The sequence below is a fragment of the Ambystoma mexicanum genome, chromosome 4p (genome assembly GCF_040938575.1).
Source record: "Ambystoma mexicanum isolate Mex_15411 chromosome 4p, UKY_AmexF1_1, whole genome shotgun sequence".
NCBI classification, from domain to species: domain Eukaryota; kingdom Metazoa; phylum Chordata; class Amphibia; order Caudata; family Ambystomatidae; genus Ambystoma; species Ambystoma mexicanum.
This window is the reverse complement of record NC_090927.1, coordinates 54,157,713-54,175,532: the sequence shown is the minus strand read 5'-3', so window position 1 is coordinate 54,175,532 and position 17,820 is coordinate 54,157,713. Positions and strand designations below refer to the sequence as shown.

Genomic DNA, 17,820 nt, shown 5'->3' with positions numbered 1-17,820 from the left:
CGGTGCAGTTTTCTTAGTGACCAGCACATTATTTTCTTGACTTCATATTTGTGGATAATTCTCCCTTTCCTCTAAATTGCCAGCATTTCATTGACATGTTGGCCAAGACAGGAATCCGGAGCAGTTCCTGTGGGTACTTTTTCATTAGATGGTTAAACATCTGATCTTGTAAAGTAGGAGGTTGCGAGCTTATAGGAAAGGCGGACACCTACGCTCAGTTGGTTCTCTTGTGTGCCAAATTGTTCCTGCTGCTTGTTTACAGGGTTTCAAAGGGCAAAGCTCGCAGATTCCCATATGTTGAGGAAAGAGGGATGACAGAAACCCTGTGTGTATCGGTGCTGGATCCGTGGCTGATGCTCACATATGGTTGATTCCAATAAATCAAAGGTCAGGACACTTGAATGTATATTTTAGTCTTGATTTAATCAGAGGCAGCTTTTAAGGGTAGATGAGGTCATTAATAGGTCGAAAGATCACTGCGACAGCGCATCTTGTTTCTGCAGCCCTCTACGCTCAAAAGTTTCTAATCGGCCTCCACCTATTAAGGACCTCATCTACCCTTATAATCTGCCTTGAGAAAGACCTACGGTCGAAACACGTGTTGGCTTTTGTCATGTGATCTCAGATTAAATCAAGACTAAAATACACATTCAAGTGTCCTGTCCCTTGATTTATTGGAATCAACCATATGTGAGCATCAGTCACGGATCCAGCGTTGATACACACAGGGTTTCTGCCATCCTGCTTTCATCTTATCTTGTACCCACAGAACAGATTCAGTGAAGGAAACCCCACTGTTCGGTCGCCCATTGGCAGGTTACTTGCTACCCTCTGCTGATCCACATGCATCTGGACAGAAGCACGGCATTCGCTAGACAGGACACAGACACCCTGCCATGAATTGCCCACATAGACTTCAACAGCGTCCATTATGTTAGCGGGCGACCTAAAAGCATCGGGCTCTCTGGACCATTGTTGCATCGGGCTTATCTTCCTCGTCCATGAGTACATGAATGGGAAGGCCATCTCCGGTACATTAAGTCCCCAGGCCAAGTGCTCTTCATTCACCCGCTGACCGTCAGCAAGATTTAACCCTGGTCAATGGCTCACACGACACTTCCATGCGTGCCCCTTTCCCGTGGATTTCATGATGCTACAATAGAACTAAAAAGCAGCAGGAGTGAAACACTTCCGAGGCCAGAGTAAGACTCTCCAAAAATAACAATTACAAGCACCGTGTGGTGGTCTAGTGTTTCCCTCCCAGTGTGCCCGCCTCATACAGCACGCAGAGCACCAGGAAGCAGCTTTAAGCATTGATTGACACTTTCTTATCAGCATATAAGTGGCATCTAATTTACATTTTGTGGCCCTATACTTGCCTGTGTAGGAGTTATTAAATGCTTAATATAGGATTTCTAAAAAAAAGGTGTGCTTGCTTATTCAATGATCAAGGAAGGCATTTCCTTTTGACCAGGGCACCTTTTATGGGAAGAGCTTACTGACTACTGTCGCCCAGAGAATGTAAGGTTAAATTGACTTTACTAGTCTTTTTAAAATACACTAGACCCAGCACACACTGCCTTACAGCAGAGTGCTGGAGGGAATACCTGTATTCCCTATGTCTAGAAAACTCATGTAGCTCTCAGAAGCTACCCTTTCCTCTTAGAATGGCTGGTGGCAGTGGTATTACCAGGATTTTCCCCACCGGGAACCGTATAAACGCTCCGGTAGCTAAAATCAATGGAAACCATGTTTTTCAAGATGGCGCCTGAGCCCCCTCTGTAAAAACAGGTTCCGATCTACTTTTTTCGCCATTTCTTTTTGGAAAAGTCCTTCTTGTGTTTGTCTCTGCGCGCCAAACCAGGTTTGGTCCCTTTGTTCGTGTGCCTTTGGCGGGCTTCAGTACTGAAGACCACCTCTAGAGTCTGAGTGTCTGGGGTGGACAGGAAGTGAGGGAGGTGCCCGAAACTCCCTCTGCTTAGACTCCTAGGAGACCTGAATGCACTCCGGCATGATTGGTTTGCTGACTGTCCAGCAAGGACAGCCACCCTGCTGGGTGAGTGGCAGCTAGGCCAGAATGAATGGGAGCTAACTGTTTAAAAGCTGGTCTCTGGGACTTGGAAGGAGAGTCGACCACTGGAACCAGGGGAGTTGCTAGTTCTGGAAAAGACCCGGGGCTAAGCTGATGTCGGAACTTTTGGGACTGGGGGCTAGCTAGTCTTTTGGCTGTAGCTCCAGAGATTCTATCTGGGGCTACAACCAAAAGATCAGGGGCTATAGCCCCCTTAGCCCCCCCCTAGCAACGCCCCTGACTGGAACGAAAGAACCAAAGCTGAGCTGAAGGAAGACGACTGCTGCAACTCCTGGACCGTTGGTTTGCCCGGTGAAGCCCTGCTGCAGGTCCAAATCGCCTGAAACTCCCTCGACAGAGAAGCCCCTGAAAGGACGACTTCTTCCCTTGAGTTGGTGGGAACAACCTCTCGTAAGTTGTCTGGACACCGTCTCTATACTAGTGGAATTTTCATCAGAGTGCTGATGAAAACCGGCTAGCCAGTGAGAAGGAAACCAGACGGTCTTTAAGGCACTCACACCTTAAACCGAAGAATTTGCCAAGCTTGTGGATCCGGAATCGTGCAGTGCAGAAGCCTCCCGACGTCCTCCCTCTTGTCCCCATGACTGAGGCCCAGGAACAGTGAGATCTGCAGGTCCTGCCAGGAAAACCACTGATGCTGCTGCTTTTTCATCATTGAACAAGGTACTGCGCAATGCGGTAGAGAATTCCTCTTTGCCGCTGTGAAAGTTCGGACAACTTTCCCAACTTTGGAGTCTTGTTCGTTCCTAAACCGACATGTAACTCTTTTACCTGCAAACTGCTTCTAAAAACTTTGGCAAAGACTTAACCGTTTACTACCAGAACTGTGCTGTCCTATCCAAGACACTGAACCATTGACTTTGGCCCAGGCCTATTGAATTGAACTGCCTCTAACAGTGAACCAAATTCTTTGCCTTACTTAAAGAAAGTATTTGTGCTTGATTCTTGTCTTTTTACTCCCATTCTAAAAATACTGAAGTGTCATTTTGCTCTCACCTCAGAGGAGCCTAATTTGGTCAGATATTTATGGGTCTAGTACTGGAGTGTATTTTTGCTCTCACCTCAGAGGAGCCTAACTTGGTCAGATAAGTATGGGTCTAGTACTGGAGTGTATTGTTGTGTGATATTGAGCAGCTTATTCTAGTGTAATGTTTTCTAACTAAGTGGGTAAATAAATTAATATTGTTTTACCAAGAACCATTGAGTAAGTGTTTGTTTGAATCACTGTGATTGAAAGTCCTTTGTGTAATAACTGGTACTGCTCACATCCCTCTTGAGATAAGCATGGCTGCTCAGCCCTGCTACCAACAACTGTGTGGTACAGACTTATACCAAAGGGTGAGATTGTGCTTACACCTGTAGTCCTAATTGTGTGTAGTGTTCCCAAAGGGCACTGCATGTAATTCTGACTAACAATAGGATAGAGTAGTAAAGGTACATTTGGAAGGACACGGGGAGAGGGTATAGGATACAGTAGTAAGGGTAAACTTTGAAGGGCACACAGAGAGGGTATGGGCTAGAATAGTAAGGGTACACTTGGAAGGGCACAGGGACAGGGTATAGGATAGTGTTGTATGGGTGCATTTGGAAAGGCACAGAAATGATATAGGATACAGTAGTAATGGCACACTTGGAAGGGCACAGAGAGAGGGTATAGGATGGAGTAGTAAAGGTACACTTCGAAGGGCACAGAGATAGGGTATAGGATAGAGTAGTAAGGGTGGACTTGGAAGGGCACAGAGGGGGTATAGAATAGAGTAGTAAGGGTGCACTTTGAAGGGCACAAAGAGAGGGTATGGACTAGAACCGTAAGGGTACACTTGGAAGGGCACAGGGACAGGGTATAGGATAGTGTTGTATGGGTGCATTTGGAAAGGCACAGAGATGATATAGGATACAGTAGTAATGGCACACTTGGAAGGGCACAGAGAGAGGGTATAGGATGGAGTAGTAAAGGTACACTTCGAAGGGCACAGAGATAGGGTATAGGATAGAGTAGTAAGGGTGGACTTGGAAGGGCACAAAGAAGGTATACGCTAGCATAGTAAGGGCACACTTGAAAGGGCACAGAGACATTGTATAGGATAGAGTAGTAAGGGTACACTTGGAAAGGTACAGAGAGCGGGTATAGGCTACAGTAGTAAGGGTGGACTTAGACGAGCACACACAGAGGGTATATGATAGAGTAGTAAGGGTGGACTTAGAAAGGCACAAAGAGGGTATAGGATAGAGCAGTAAGGGTACATATGGAAGGGCACAAAGAGGGTATAGGCTGAATAGTCAGGTTACACTTGGAAGTGCACAGAGACAGCATATATGATCCAGTAGGAACAAGTTACTTACCTGTAACTGTTGTTCTCCAGCATGTGTCTGGCATGGATTCACATGCTCATGAATATTCCCCGTCGTCAGGCCGAGAATCCTCGGTAAAGAAAAAATCAGTATCAGTTTCGTTTCTGATCTGTCTTTCTTAGTAGTAACCAATCACTGATCTCTGGGTCATACTGCCCCCAGCCAATTACTGCCCTCTCCCTAAGCCCCTCCCCTGGCAGCCATCCTCAGATTTGGTAGCACGTAAAGTGGCAGTATGACCAAGTGAAGAGCCGCAGAGGGGAAGGAGGGAGGGTTTGCATGTGAATCCATGCCAGACCCATGCTGGAGAACAACAGTTACAGGTAAGTAACTTGTTCCTTCTCCAGCATGGGATCTGGGATGGATTCACATGCTCATGAATATACGAATACATAGCAGTATACAAATGCACAACCACGGGAGGTGGCAACAGGCTCAACATTAAGCAATACAACAACTCAACATTAAGCATCTCTTACCTCCTCACCAGGCTCACCTTAAGCGAACAGGTTGCGCAGCACTGCTTGGCCGACCCTGGACTCCTCCCTGGAGTCCCGATCGACGCAGTAGAATCTTGTGAAGGTGTGCGTCGACCTCCACGTAGCAGCCCAGCAGATGTCCAGCAGGGGCACACCAGACAGGAACACCGTGGTAGCAGCGATCGCTCTGGTTGAATGAGCTCTCTAACAGCCGGGCAGCGGTCGGTTTGCCAACCGGTGACAGTGCATGATGCAGCCGGAGAGCCATCTGGAAATGGAAGCCTTCGAGAGAGCCTTCCCTTGATTCACAGGTCCAAAGTTCACAAACAGCTGTGATGTCTTCCGAAAACTCTTCGTGCGGTCCACGTAGAACGTCAGCGCTCTAGCTACGTTCAGCAAGTGCAGAGTCCTCTCGGCCTGCGTCGAAGGCGACGGGAAGAAAACTGGCAACACCAAGGGCTCGTTGAGGTGGAAGTCCGACGGCACCTTGGGCATAAAGGAGGGGTGCGTCCTCAGCACCACCCTTGTGTCGTGAAAAGTCAAGTATGGAGGCTTGCAAGATAGGGCCTGGATCTCTCCCACTCGTCGTGTGAAGGTGATGGCCACGAGAAATGCTGTCTTCCACGACAGGAACTTCAACGGCGTTGAATGCATAGGCTCGAATGGGGCCCCCATGAGCCTGGTCAGCACCACGTTGAGCTCCCACGCCGGGACAGAGGCCTTCACTGGCGGGAACGATCGGAATAGTCCCTTCATAAATTCCTTCACCAGTCGACGAGACCACAAGGACGCCTGTCCTATAGTTTGGGTGTATCGGGAGATGGCAGCCAGATGTATCTTGATGGAGGCGTGAGCCAGTCCAGCTTTGGCCAGCGACAGTAGGTACGGCAATACTTGAGGGGCCGTAATCCGCAGCGGGTTAATCTTCTGTGCACGGCACCAGACAGAGAACCTCTTCCACTTATGTCCATAGCATTTGAGAGTTGAGGACGCCCTGGCTTTTGCAAGAACCTCTCTGCAGTCAGCCGGGATATTGTATCCTTCAACTCTAATGCTGCACGAGTCAAGCCTGCAAGTTCAGCGACTCCGGGTCGTGATGAAGAATGGTGCCTCCTTCTATGGAGAGAAGATCCGCGTCCGTTGCCAGCTTGATTGGTGGGGACGCTGACAAGTCCAGAAGGTCCGGGTACCAGATCTGTCTCGGCCACGCCAGTGCAATGAGGATCATCCTGCACCTGGACCTCTTGAGCTGGTTGATGAGACGGAGCAGCAACGGCAACGGAGGGAACGCGTACAGGAACAGGCCGTCCCAAGGGAACGAGAAAGCATCGCCCATGCTCCTCGGCTGTGTGAACCTGCTGGCGAACCTCTGGCACTTGGAGTTCGTCGCCGTCGCAAACAGGTCGATCTGGGGTTTGCCCCATCGTTGAAAGAGCCGATCCACCTGGTCCTGGCGTAGTTCCCACTCGTGGCACGAGCGCAGCTCCCTGCTGAGTGAGTCGGCGATGGTGTTTTTTATTCCTGCCAGGTGGAAGGGAACCAGAACCATCCCCTGGGCGACGGCCCAGTGCCACCGATCCTGGGCCTCCTTGGACAGGGCTGGGGATCTGGTGCCTCCCTGCTTCCGGATGTAGAACATCGTGGTGGTGTTGTCGGTGAAGATCCTCACCACTTTGTCCTTGAGGGACGGAAGGAACGATTTGAGCACCCAGAACACAGCTCGTAGCTCCAGGATGTTGATGTGGAGAGATCTCTCCTCCAGGAGCCAGAGGCCTCTTGCCTGGAGATCTCCGGTGTGGGCTCCCCATCCCTCCAGGGAGGCGTCCATCGTCACCGTCTCCTGATATGCCGGGGTCTGAAAGTCCGTGCCTGCCGTGAGGTGCGCACGGGTACCCCACCATAGAATCGCCCGACAGAACTCCTCGTCGAGCGGGATCCTGTCTTCGAAGCTGCCCGCCGCTTGAATCCAGCGGGCGTCGAGGAACTTTTGTAGCGGACGCATCCGAAGTCTGCAAAGGGGCACAAGGTAGATGCATGAGGACATCATCCCGAGGAGGGACTTAATGGACCTCACCCTGGCCACATCCGTAGCTAACAGGCGCTGCACCTTGCCCAAAATAGCCTTCGTCCTTTCCTCCGACGGAGATGCCAATCGCTTCACTGTATCAAGCTTCGCTCCCAGAAACAGTGCCACCTGTGACAGAACCAGGTGGGATTTGGGGTAGTTGATGGCGAATCCCAGTTCCGTGAGCAGGCGGACGATCCTCGCTGTGTGTTTGACGGCTAGTTCTCTTGACCTTGCACGGATTAGCCAGTCGTCCAGGTAGGGGTAGACGTGGATCCCTTGCAGGCGCAGCCGCACCGCCACTGGTGCGAGGCACTTGGTGAACACCCTGGGTGCTGACTTTAATCCGAACGGCAGGGCTCTGAATTGGTAATGACGCCCCTGGACTACGAATCTGAGGAACTTTCTGTGTCCTTTTAGAATGGGGATGTGGAAGTAAGCATCCTCCAGGTCCAACGACGATAGGAAGTCCCCCTCCTCCAGCTGTCCCAGCACGTGCTGGAGGGTGACCATCTGAGAGGGCACTTCTTTTGAAATTCTAGCGAGTGTCCGCGGGCCAGGGTGTCCAGCACCCAACGGTCGGTGGAGATGGACTCCCACACGCTGACGAACTTCGTCAGCCGGCCTCCCACCGGGGTGCTTCGGTGGGGGCCCGACACTACGGCCGGTTCAGTCCTGCTTGGAAGAGAACTTGCTGCCTTGGCCTCCTTGATGACGGTGGCGAGACCCTCCTTGCTTGCCGCGACCTCTGTAGGCCTCCTGGGACGAGGAGCGGGCCGCCTGGCGGTACGTAGAAGAGCCACCGCTGGATCCCTTGGAGGCTCCCTGTCTGCCTCCGCAGCTCCGAAAGGGCCGCCGTTGCTGAAAGACTCCTAGGGCTCGGGCTGTCTCTGTGTCGGCCTTGATGGCCTGGAGGGACTCATCTATCATCTTCCCAAACTGGTTGTTGCCTTCGAACGGCATATCCAACACTCTGGTCTGGATGTCCTGGCGAAAGTCTGTCGCCTTGAGCCATCCTCGTCGTCGAAGGCAAACCCTGTTGCCCAGCTGGAGAAATCCGGTATCGGCAATGTCCGTTGCCACCGTTATGGCGTGATCCGACGCCACCTCACCTTCCTACAGAATCTATAGGGCCTCCGCCCTCTTGTCGTCCGGTAGGAAGTCTAGCAGGGGAACTATCTTGAACCAAAGCTCCCTGTCGTAACGGGCCACAATCGCTAAGGCATTGGCCGCCTTAATCGTCGTCGCCGCCGACGGGATGACTCGTCGTCCCATGGAGTCCAACTTCTTGCCCTCGCTGTCTAGCGGGGAAGTGGAAGTTGAAGCCGCTGCACCCGCCGCTTTCTTCTTGGCCGCTGCCGAGACGACCGAGTCCGGCGTAGGCTGGGCCCTGAGGCACAAGGGGGCGGCGTCGTGGACCGGGTACTTTTTCTCGTACCTGTCTCTTTTGGCGGGTGTCGTGGAAGGGTTCTTCAGGATAGCCAGCCCTTCGTCCCAGATGTCGTCGAGCAACGGTACCGCGAGGACTGTCTTTCTCTTGGCATCCTGCCGTTAGTAAAGAAAGCCTTCCTTTTTCTATTCCTCGGGGCAGAACTGGAAGAGCTCGGATGCCCTGGCTATCATGGCGTGGAAAGAGCCAATTTCGTCGGGCGGAGAGGCCCGAGGGGGGGTGATGAAGGAATGTCTGTTGTATCATCGCCACCGTCGTCATCCGTCCCCATCGCTGTATCCGTCGCCGTATCATCCCGAGGGTCCGGCGAGGGGGGATGAGGGGTCCACAGGCCTTGTGGGCACAAAGGGCAGTGCAGGGTGGACTCTCCTCCGCTTGTTCGGAGGGCTTCCTGACGTTCCTGGTCCTGGATCCTCCATCGGGGTCCGTGGTAACCTCGTCCTTATCTCAGTACATAAGGATTGGATCGCCAACAAAATGGCCACCGAGCTATCCTGGGGCTCGGGCAATGGCTGCGACGGGCGGGATGGCTGCTCCACTGGGCCCTCGTCGTTGCCATTGTCGCTATCTTCGATTACATCAGCAGGATCCTTCCCCTGGGATCGAACCTTCTCGAACCTCTCGTTGAGGCCTTTCACGGTTTCCACCAGAGCCTCCTCGGAGTCTGAATCCGAGTCCGTAATGGCCACCGCCCCCCCCCCCCTCTTTTTCCACGGGGGTCTTAACGATGGGCTGGAAAGAGGATTCCCTCCGCGGTGGCAGGGAAACTCTGGGCCCCGAGGCCGCCTCCAGTGGCGTAGTCTCTGCTGGCTTCACCAGGGCCGCTGCGACAACCTTGATAGAGGCCTTTGCCGGTTGGATCAAGGCCCTCACCACCTTAGGTGCGTCCTGGGCCTTTGCTTTGGGGGGAGGGTCATCGCCTCGCTCCCCCTCGGCTCCCTTCGAGATCAACCGGGGCCTCTCCAGAAGCTTACCCGAGTTCTCCTACTTCCTCTTCCCCAAACCAGAGCGCTGGCTCGTGGTTGATCGTGCCGGGGAAGTCGCGCCCTGCTTGGCAGCCGAAGAGCCCGACCTTTTGGCGCTCCCGGTGCCCGCAGACTCGCGGTGCTTGGCCTTCTGTTGGGCCCCCGTCGCAGGGGCGCCCTCACAGGATTTAGAAGACCACTCAGACTTTTACCTGCTGTGCCCTTCTCCAGCCAGGCGGCGAGGCGGGAACGACGATCTTGCTTGGTCCGTTCCGACAGATTCTTGCAGAACGCACAGTACTTCTCCACGTGCGTCTTATCCTCATGAAGGCAATAGAGACATCTCGAATGCTCGTCCTCCTTGAAAACATTTTGCAATCCGCATCCCGGGCAGCTCCCGGGATTCGAGCTTCCCTTGTCCTGGGCCATGTCCGTTGAGGTAGGCCTCAGATCTTCCGGAATCCTCCAAGAAGCGTAACTCGACGAAAACGTCACCCTTGAGGGGTGTAGAAGAATTCCGAATCAGGTCCCCGTTATCGGAAGTAGAAACGGTGGAGCTTGAGGCTCAATTAAACCGATAAAATGAGAAAATCTCCAGAAAAAGCACGAAAATGCAGTAAAAGCTTGAGAGCTAAAGCACGAGGACTCCCAACACATGAACGTGAGGTAAAGAATCTGAGGATGGCTACCAGGGGAGGGGCTTAGGGAGAGGGCAGTCATTGGCTGGGGGCAGTATGACCCAGAGATCAGTGATTGGTTACTACCAGTGCTTTAAGTGGGGTAAGAAATTGAGGGGGGGCCCTCGTTTGGGGGCGTGGCATCCGCTGTGGGCGTGGCCTAAAAGTGCACAAATCATAGTAGGGTGCGCAAACAAATATATAAATGTAGTAGAGCATTTATATATTTGTATGCGTACTAGTATGGTTTGTGTATTTTTCAAGCCTTCTTTTATAAACATAGCAATGTTACATATTTCTATGTTTATAAAAGGTGGCTTGAAAGGGTACAAACCATAGTAAGTTACGCACACTTGTGTGCTTACCTTACTATGGTTTGTGTACTTTTCAAGCCACCTTTTATAAACATAGACATTTGTAACATATTTCTATGTTCATAAAAGACGGCTTGAAACGTACAAGCCATCTTTTATAAAGCGTTGAGGACGGACAAAACCCAAGGTGGTTTTGTCCGTCCACAAAGCTTTATAAAAAATGCCTTGAATTGTGTACGTTTCAAGCCGTCTGTTATAAACGTAGAAATATTTCTACGTTTATAAAAGATGGCTTGAAATGTACACATTTCAAGGCATCTTTTATAAAGATTTGCCAAAGGAGACAGGCACCTCGGGCTCAGTGATCGCTGCTCTGAGCAGAGATCACATAGCCCGAGGCGTCTTTCACCCTCTGGGAACCCGCGGGCTCCGTGATATAATCTACATATTAGATCATGGAGCCTGCAGGTTCACAGAGGGTCAGTGACCTGGCGAGGGCAAACAAAGGAACTGTAACTTCCCTGATGACCCCTCAGATGGGGGGTCATCAGGGAAGTTACAGTGACTGACAGAAGTGCCAGCCAGCCTCAGCGACGCTGTGGCTGGCTGGCACTTCTGTCCACTTGCCTAACGTTACACTGGCGGGCACATCTCCCGTCGCGGCTGCGGCCGTGACGGGATAATGCGTCCTGCCATGGCGTGGTGGAACGGGGGGCCCCGGCAGGGCCCCGGCTCAGCCCCACTTTTTGGAGACTGGCGGGGCCTGGCCCCGGCAGGCCCCGGCCCACTTAAAGCACTGGTTACTACTAAGAAAGACAGATCAGAAACGAAACTGATACTGATTTTTTCTTTACCGAGGATTCCCAGCCTGACGACGGGGAATATTTATGAGCATGTGAATCCATGCCAGACCCCATGCTGGAGAAGTAAGGGTACACTTGGAAGGGTACAGAGAGAGGGTATAGGATAGAGTAGTAAAGGTGCATTCAGAGAGAGGGTATAGGATAGACTTGGAAGGGCACAGAGAAAGGTTATACAGAGGGCTACAGGTGCTACAGTTAGGATAGAGTAGTAAGCGTGCACCTGTAAGGGAACAGAGAAAGGTATAGGATAGAGTTGTAAGGGTACACTTGGAAGGGCACAGAGAGAGTGTATTGGATAGACTAGTACGAGGAAACTTGGAAGGGCACAGAGAGAGGTTATAGGATGGAGTTTTTAGGGTGAACTTTTAAGGGCATAGAGAAAGGTATAGGATATTGTTGTAAGGATGCACTTAGAAAGTCACAGAGAAAGTGAATCGGATGGAGTAGTAAGGGTGCACTTGGAAGGGCACAGCGAGAGGATATAGGATAGACAAGTATGGGTACATTTAGAAGGGCACAGAGAGAGGGTATAGGGTAGACTAGACTAGTAAGGAGAATCTTGGAAGGGCACAGAGAGAGAGAGTATAGGGTAAATTAGACTAGTAAGTAGAATCTTGGAAGGGCACAGAGAGAGGGTATAGGACAGACTTGTAAGGGTACATTTGGAAGGGCACAGAGAGAAGGGTATAGGATAGACTGGTAAGGGTATTTTAGGACTGATTATCTATACTATGGCCTGATGGACAGATGTATAGAAGGCCAACCTATATTGTGTCAGGGACAACTCAGGGAGCTGTAGCCAAACCAGTTCAAGGTAGCAGTGACGAGAGGTCCAGACTATGTCTCAAGATGTGGTGAACTTGTAAAGGGTCCACAATTAGTACACACAATGGGGGTCACAAATTACACTTAGACAGTAATAATAAAAATACAGTCATTTATTTATGGCCAAGAAACACTATGAAAAATGACTACTAACAGGTAAAAGTATCACACAACACTAATAATAGAATATATATATAAAGTCAGTAGAGTAGGGCATAATACAGATCAAACCACTGAAAAGGAAAGTGTAGATTCGTTTATGCACTACAGGTCCACAGAGAATTAACCCTAACTTCAAAAAGTCCTTCCCTAAGTTGTCTAGGGCCTTATGCCCAAACATTCAGGAAACGTTATAACAACCTTTAAAGGGAGTTTATGGGCAGGTAAGAACCACTGTAACTCCACCCCCGTACTCCGATTCTTCACAGGACTTGGCAGGTCAATGGAAAAAGGTCCAAGGTTTCTTTTCCCGCCATCAGCCTCAGTCCTTGATTTGCAAGGGTTGCAGGTTCGAGCAGCTCTCTGGTCGGTGTTGTTAGCTGGTGCAAGGACTCTCGGATGAAGAATGCAGAAAAACACAATGCAGGACCCTTCTTAGAACTGGACTAAACTCGGGTAGGCTGTGTCGGACGTCGGTCACCGCAGCACGGTGACTTAATGGGACTCACTTGTCTCAGTCAGACTTTCCTTCCTATCTTGTGTCCCCTTGATGCTAGGACTCCGATATTTCACTGAGGTAAGTCGTGCACAACAAGCTGAGGATTCCAGGTTCCAGACCTCAACACAGAATGGCGACATCGGCAGCACGGTAGCCCAAACTCAGAGCTGGTCAGCCACAGGGCCGTCCCAGGGCACTTCCAAAGGCTCTTCTTTGCAGGGTACAGAGCAGACATCAGGAATGGATGTTCCTTCCACTCCATGGGACACAGCTCCCTCACAGGACTGCTGAAGATCGACAGCAAGACAGGGCTCTTCCAGGACAGCACCAGAGGTTGGTCACCAGGTCTCCTTCAGACGGGCCTCCAGTCTCCTCACAGGTCTCACAGCTGGACAGGAGTCTTGGCTCCTTCAGGTTTCTCCAGGATCTCTCTAGAGTGGGTGCTCGAGTCCTCTTCTTATTCCAAAAACCATTTAAGAGCAGAAACTCCCACTAGCCAATAGCAGAACTAGCCCCACACACACACCGGCAGGGGTCCAATCTGGAGCACTGGCGGGAACATTCATGCATAACACTCAGACACACTGAAACCAGTTTGTGGATTGAGACCAGGCAGTCCCAGACCACATCCTGCAGCAAACACAAGGAACTCCAGTAGCCCGCAAAATGCCTCTGCTTCCCGTGCACTGGATTTCCATATAAGTGAAGTGTAGTTAGAAAAACAGAGTTTGGCTCGAGGGAAATCCCCTCATGCCCAAAAAACAGAGGAGTGCAGAAATGTGACAAATTGCTGCTTGTATTAGTCCAAGCAGGGATACGCACACAGATTCTACACCTCCAAATGCACTCTCAGCTCATTACAGGTGGCAGCGAGTTTTTAAGCTGCTGTGACCTCACAACCAAAAGATACATTCCATTCTCGTAGGCGAAATGGGATTGGGTGAACAGTATAGGCATAATTACAGTCTATAGGGAACAAATAATTTGATTGGTCTGGCTAGATCTGGTAGCTCCCGCTGGCACCACCCCCAGGGCACCACCCCCAGGTCAGTGCAAGCCTTGTCAGTTTGGGATGTTTACCAGCATGTGAGGAAAAATGATGGGTGGGGAAGTTGAGCTCAGAGCACTGCCTGCTTCCCACTACTGTTTCACCCCTCTGACTTCCCAGACCTTGAGCAAGGACACTCCATTCTCCATCTTCATGTTGTGTTGCATTTATTTCATCTTCTGTCTTCAATTTGATGGGAACAACCACATGTTCAGGGACCGTAAAACTGATTTTCTCTGCTGGCATTTATGAGGGATTTCTGCCTTTTTGTCATTGCATGTGCTCTATTTTTTCAGCTGACTCAAGCGCTCTCCCCCAGCGTCCTTGGTAGGGCTGAACATGATGCCAGGTCTGCTTTGCGTCTCTCAGAAAAGTCAGTGTTTCAGTCAGTGTATCAATCAGTGTATCAGTCAGTGTATCAATCAGTGTATCAATCAGTGTATCAGGCCTCAGCACTGTGTTTTGAGCTTTCCCAATTCTTTTCAATGCAGCTGTGGTTTCCATTTTGCTTTCATGGCTGTTCATGGTAATTGCTTTTTCGGTGTCAGCAAGCAGTTCATGTGTGTTCTTTTGCACCTGGTTCCGGGTGTTTTCCGCCATGTCGCCTTTTTATGATTACTTTGGTGACATCATCGGGGTATGGTCTGTGGGGTTGCTTCAGTGGGTGGCATCCATCATCTTGCGGATATGCTGTGGGGGGGGGCGTTCGAGACCCCCTCAACATAAGGATTTTCCCGGCCTCACAGGCCATGAAGAAGGCTAAAAAACAAGATGGCCAAAGGACAAGCGAAAAACCTTGTGGCATAGCCATGTTTGGTCACTAGCCATAGTTACTAGCCAAACGATGTAAACGCGTTAATTCTAAAATGAAAAGCACCAACAAATGGTAAAAAGTGACTGCTGCTACCAGAGAGAGGTATAGAATAGACTAGTAAGGGTACATTTCGAAGGGCACAGAGAGACGTATAGGCTAGAGTAGTAAAGGTAAATTTGGAAGGGCAGAGAGTGTATTGGCTAGAGTAGTAAGGGTACACTTGGAAGGACACATTTCATGCCTAAAATACAGACTTATCATGACTTATCATATCACATCATAGAGTGGGTATAAGCTAGAGTAGTAAGGGTGTACTTGGAAGGGCACAGAGAGAGAGGGTATAGGCTAGAGTAGTAAGGGTGGACTTGGAAGGGCACATACAGAGGGTACACAGAGGGCTACATCTGTTACATTCAGAAGGATTACTAGTAAGGGTACACTTGGAAGAGCATATAGAGGGCATCCAAGGAGATGCAGGCGTTACAGTTTAGCGAGTGCCATCTCGGCACTTACTCCCAGTATATTCTTTGACTTGCGAAGTTTACCTCTAATGCACCAGAACATGAATCCGGCTGTTGCTGTGGCACTTATTAACCTTTGGGCATTTGTCACGTTTTTTCCAGCAGCAGATCCTACAACTGTTTCCGGGATTGTGATTTTGGAGTGTGGCCGGTTCTGGCGCATTTGGCTACGGCAAATCATGCCCTGATGAAGGACCTTTGGTGTGAAATGCATTGGCATCTGCCATTATTTGATATTAAATTGGCCTTTGTTTTTTATATGTCTGTAATTTTCATTTGAATCATGGCTAACTTTTGAAATTTTGTTCAAGTTGACCAATTGGTCAAGGGGTGTGCAGCTCAGAGCTTTGGTCCCCTCTCTAGTTCCTACTTAGTGTCCAGTGTGGAGTCACTATTGGAGGGTTTGCACCCCATTAGAATAGCCGTAACATTGTCCAAACATACTCATATTAAGGTGAATTCCATTTGCAGTGCCCACCCATGTGTTTTCTAGGGGAAGGTGGAGCCATTCTTAATTTATTGGTAGATCTGCACCTGTGCCTTTTATTTACTCCTGTAATAGTCACACAATCTGCCACTCCCAACTGCACCGGAGAGCACCGGGGAAGTGAAGCCCAGGTGGGGGCTAAGGTGCAGGCAGTTTACTATTTCCTGCGGACGCTCCGGGGTGTGCTACCATTCATACATGTGGACGACCTTGCAGCTGTAGTGGGAGCCATGACTAACAGCCATTTGGATTACTGTAACAGTCTGTGGATGGGCAACCCGGCCAAACAATTGTATGGGCTGCAGAAGGCCCAAAATGCTGCGGTGACACTGGTAGGAGATCACGTTTCCCCCCTGTGCAAAACTCTGCACTGGCTGGCGGTGGAAGACCACATCAAATTTAAAGTGGCGTGCCTGATCTTCAAATGTCTAAACGGGTTGGCCCCGGAGTACCTAAGCTCTAAAATGTGTCAGGGGAGCAACCATTGCTGAGCGTTCCTCGCACCATGTGTGTTTCCAGAGGTGAGAGGAGATTCGGGGTTTTCGGGCCTAGACTCTGGAACGGGCTACCCTTGGAGATTAGGGGCTGCCAGTCATTGCTTCCGTTCCGGAAGGCGCTGAAAACATTCCTGTTGTAATAGGGCTAGCTCAGTTCACGGGGGATGGCCGCTTCTGTGTCACAGTGGTCTGTTATCATCAGCGCCTTTATACGGGGAAGTCTGTCCAGAGCGCGGCATAAATTTTCAAAATCAAATCAAGTCGCCTGGTTCTGCATCTGTTATCTCCTTCTTCCAGATGTGAACACCCGCTGGTCCTGCTCTGCATGTTGTCTTTGCTTTATAATGGTTTTGTTATTCAGATTTGTTTTCCATGCTCTTTCAGTTTGTGTTATGTTGGTACTTCAAGTGAGGTTGTCGGTGCTATGTAAGCAGATGTCAAATAAAGAGATGTGGGATAGAGGAAGAACAGCAGAGGAGTGAGGGGGGCAGAGGATTTGACCTGTAAGGGGACAGGGAGGGGAGCATAGTCAGGAGGAGAACGAGGAATAAACAGAAACTAGTGGCTCCTCACCGTAATATCTGAATCTTGCAACCGGGATGCTTCAGCCCATAACACAATTGTGTCACTCCTGCGTCCCCCAGGTCATTACCAGTCAAGTTCAGCTCAGAGAGACCAGATGATGCCCTGAGCACTGAGGCGAGGTCGGCACAGCAGGAATGTGTGAGGGAGCAGCAGCATAAACTGTGGGAGACAAAGCAAGAGAAGATTGACTGAAATGCAGCATGCATGCAGCCCCCCAACACACCCACCCGGCATCACACCCCATGCAGACGGAGAGCAACTGAAGGCACAAAAGCCAGGGACGGACTCACATGCATCTTTTATAAGCTGTCAGGGATCACACTGGTGCCCCAGTTCTCCCCATAGCTACAAACCTTCTGTTTGTGTGACCGCACCATGCTTCCAACACTTCCCACGGTGGTAATCACCTGTGGGTCTCGGCTTTCTGAGGACTGGTTTTCCAAAACAAGAAGTACTGCCACCATCTGGGCCAGTACCCTTGCCAACACAAGGGCCGATACTAACTGGGGCAGAGCATCGTTTCCTTTATCCTGCCCCGGGGTGATATGGGGAAGGCGCCCCAACTATGGTGTACTAGGGGGAGCTGCAGTGTATCGTATGAGCTATTTGGAAGCAGCCCGTGGTGTGGTGCGATGTTCCTTCACCCAATCCTAATAGGGCAGGAATGGGAAGCCCTCAAATCTGGAAGGTGCACTGTACAAAAGGGAAGATGGAAGGCATAATGTGTTGTGCAGCCATGATCAGAACACTGGAGATGTGTGGTACACACCATGTGAAGTGAGTATTACCTCACCGATAGACCAATGAAATTAACTGTATTGTTTGAAACCTAGTGGCATTATGTAGTGATTAACAGCCTGCAATCCACCTTTCCACTGTTGCCTCCAATCCAAGACTCAAATGATTCCAGTGCCAACTCATGAACCGGAGGACCCCACACAGGTCACCTGCACTGTAGAGTCTTGCAAGACTTCCACTCTCATTAGTCCCGGTCGAGCCGTACATGTTTTCTATCACCTGAATACTGGGTTACGTCGGCTGTGGTGTGTTTGACTTTCGGGAGAACATGAAGCACGGATGCATTTGTCTTTGTATAGAGTGCACCTGGCTAGCAAGCAACACAAGTGT

General features: G+C 50.4%; 1 protein-coding gene across 2 annotated transcripts in view; it reads right to left on the bottom strand.

Annotated features, from left to right (window-relative positions):
- Positions 1-17,820, bottom strand: part of LOC138452985 (NACHT, LRR and PYD domains-containing protein 3-like) — a 481,434-nt gene that overhangs the window by 256,640 nt on the left and 206,974 nt on the right. For both annotated transcript variants that reach the window (XM_069605362.1, XM_069605363.1), the window contains exon 8: positions 16,681-16,851. In XM_069605362.1, the coding sequence (XP_069461463.1) occupies positions 16,681-16,851 (171 nt within the window). The remainder of the gene's footprint in view (positions 1-16,680; positions 16,852-17,820) is intronic.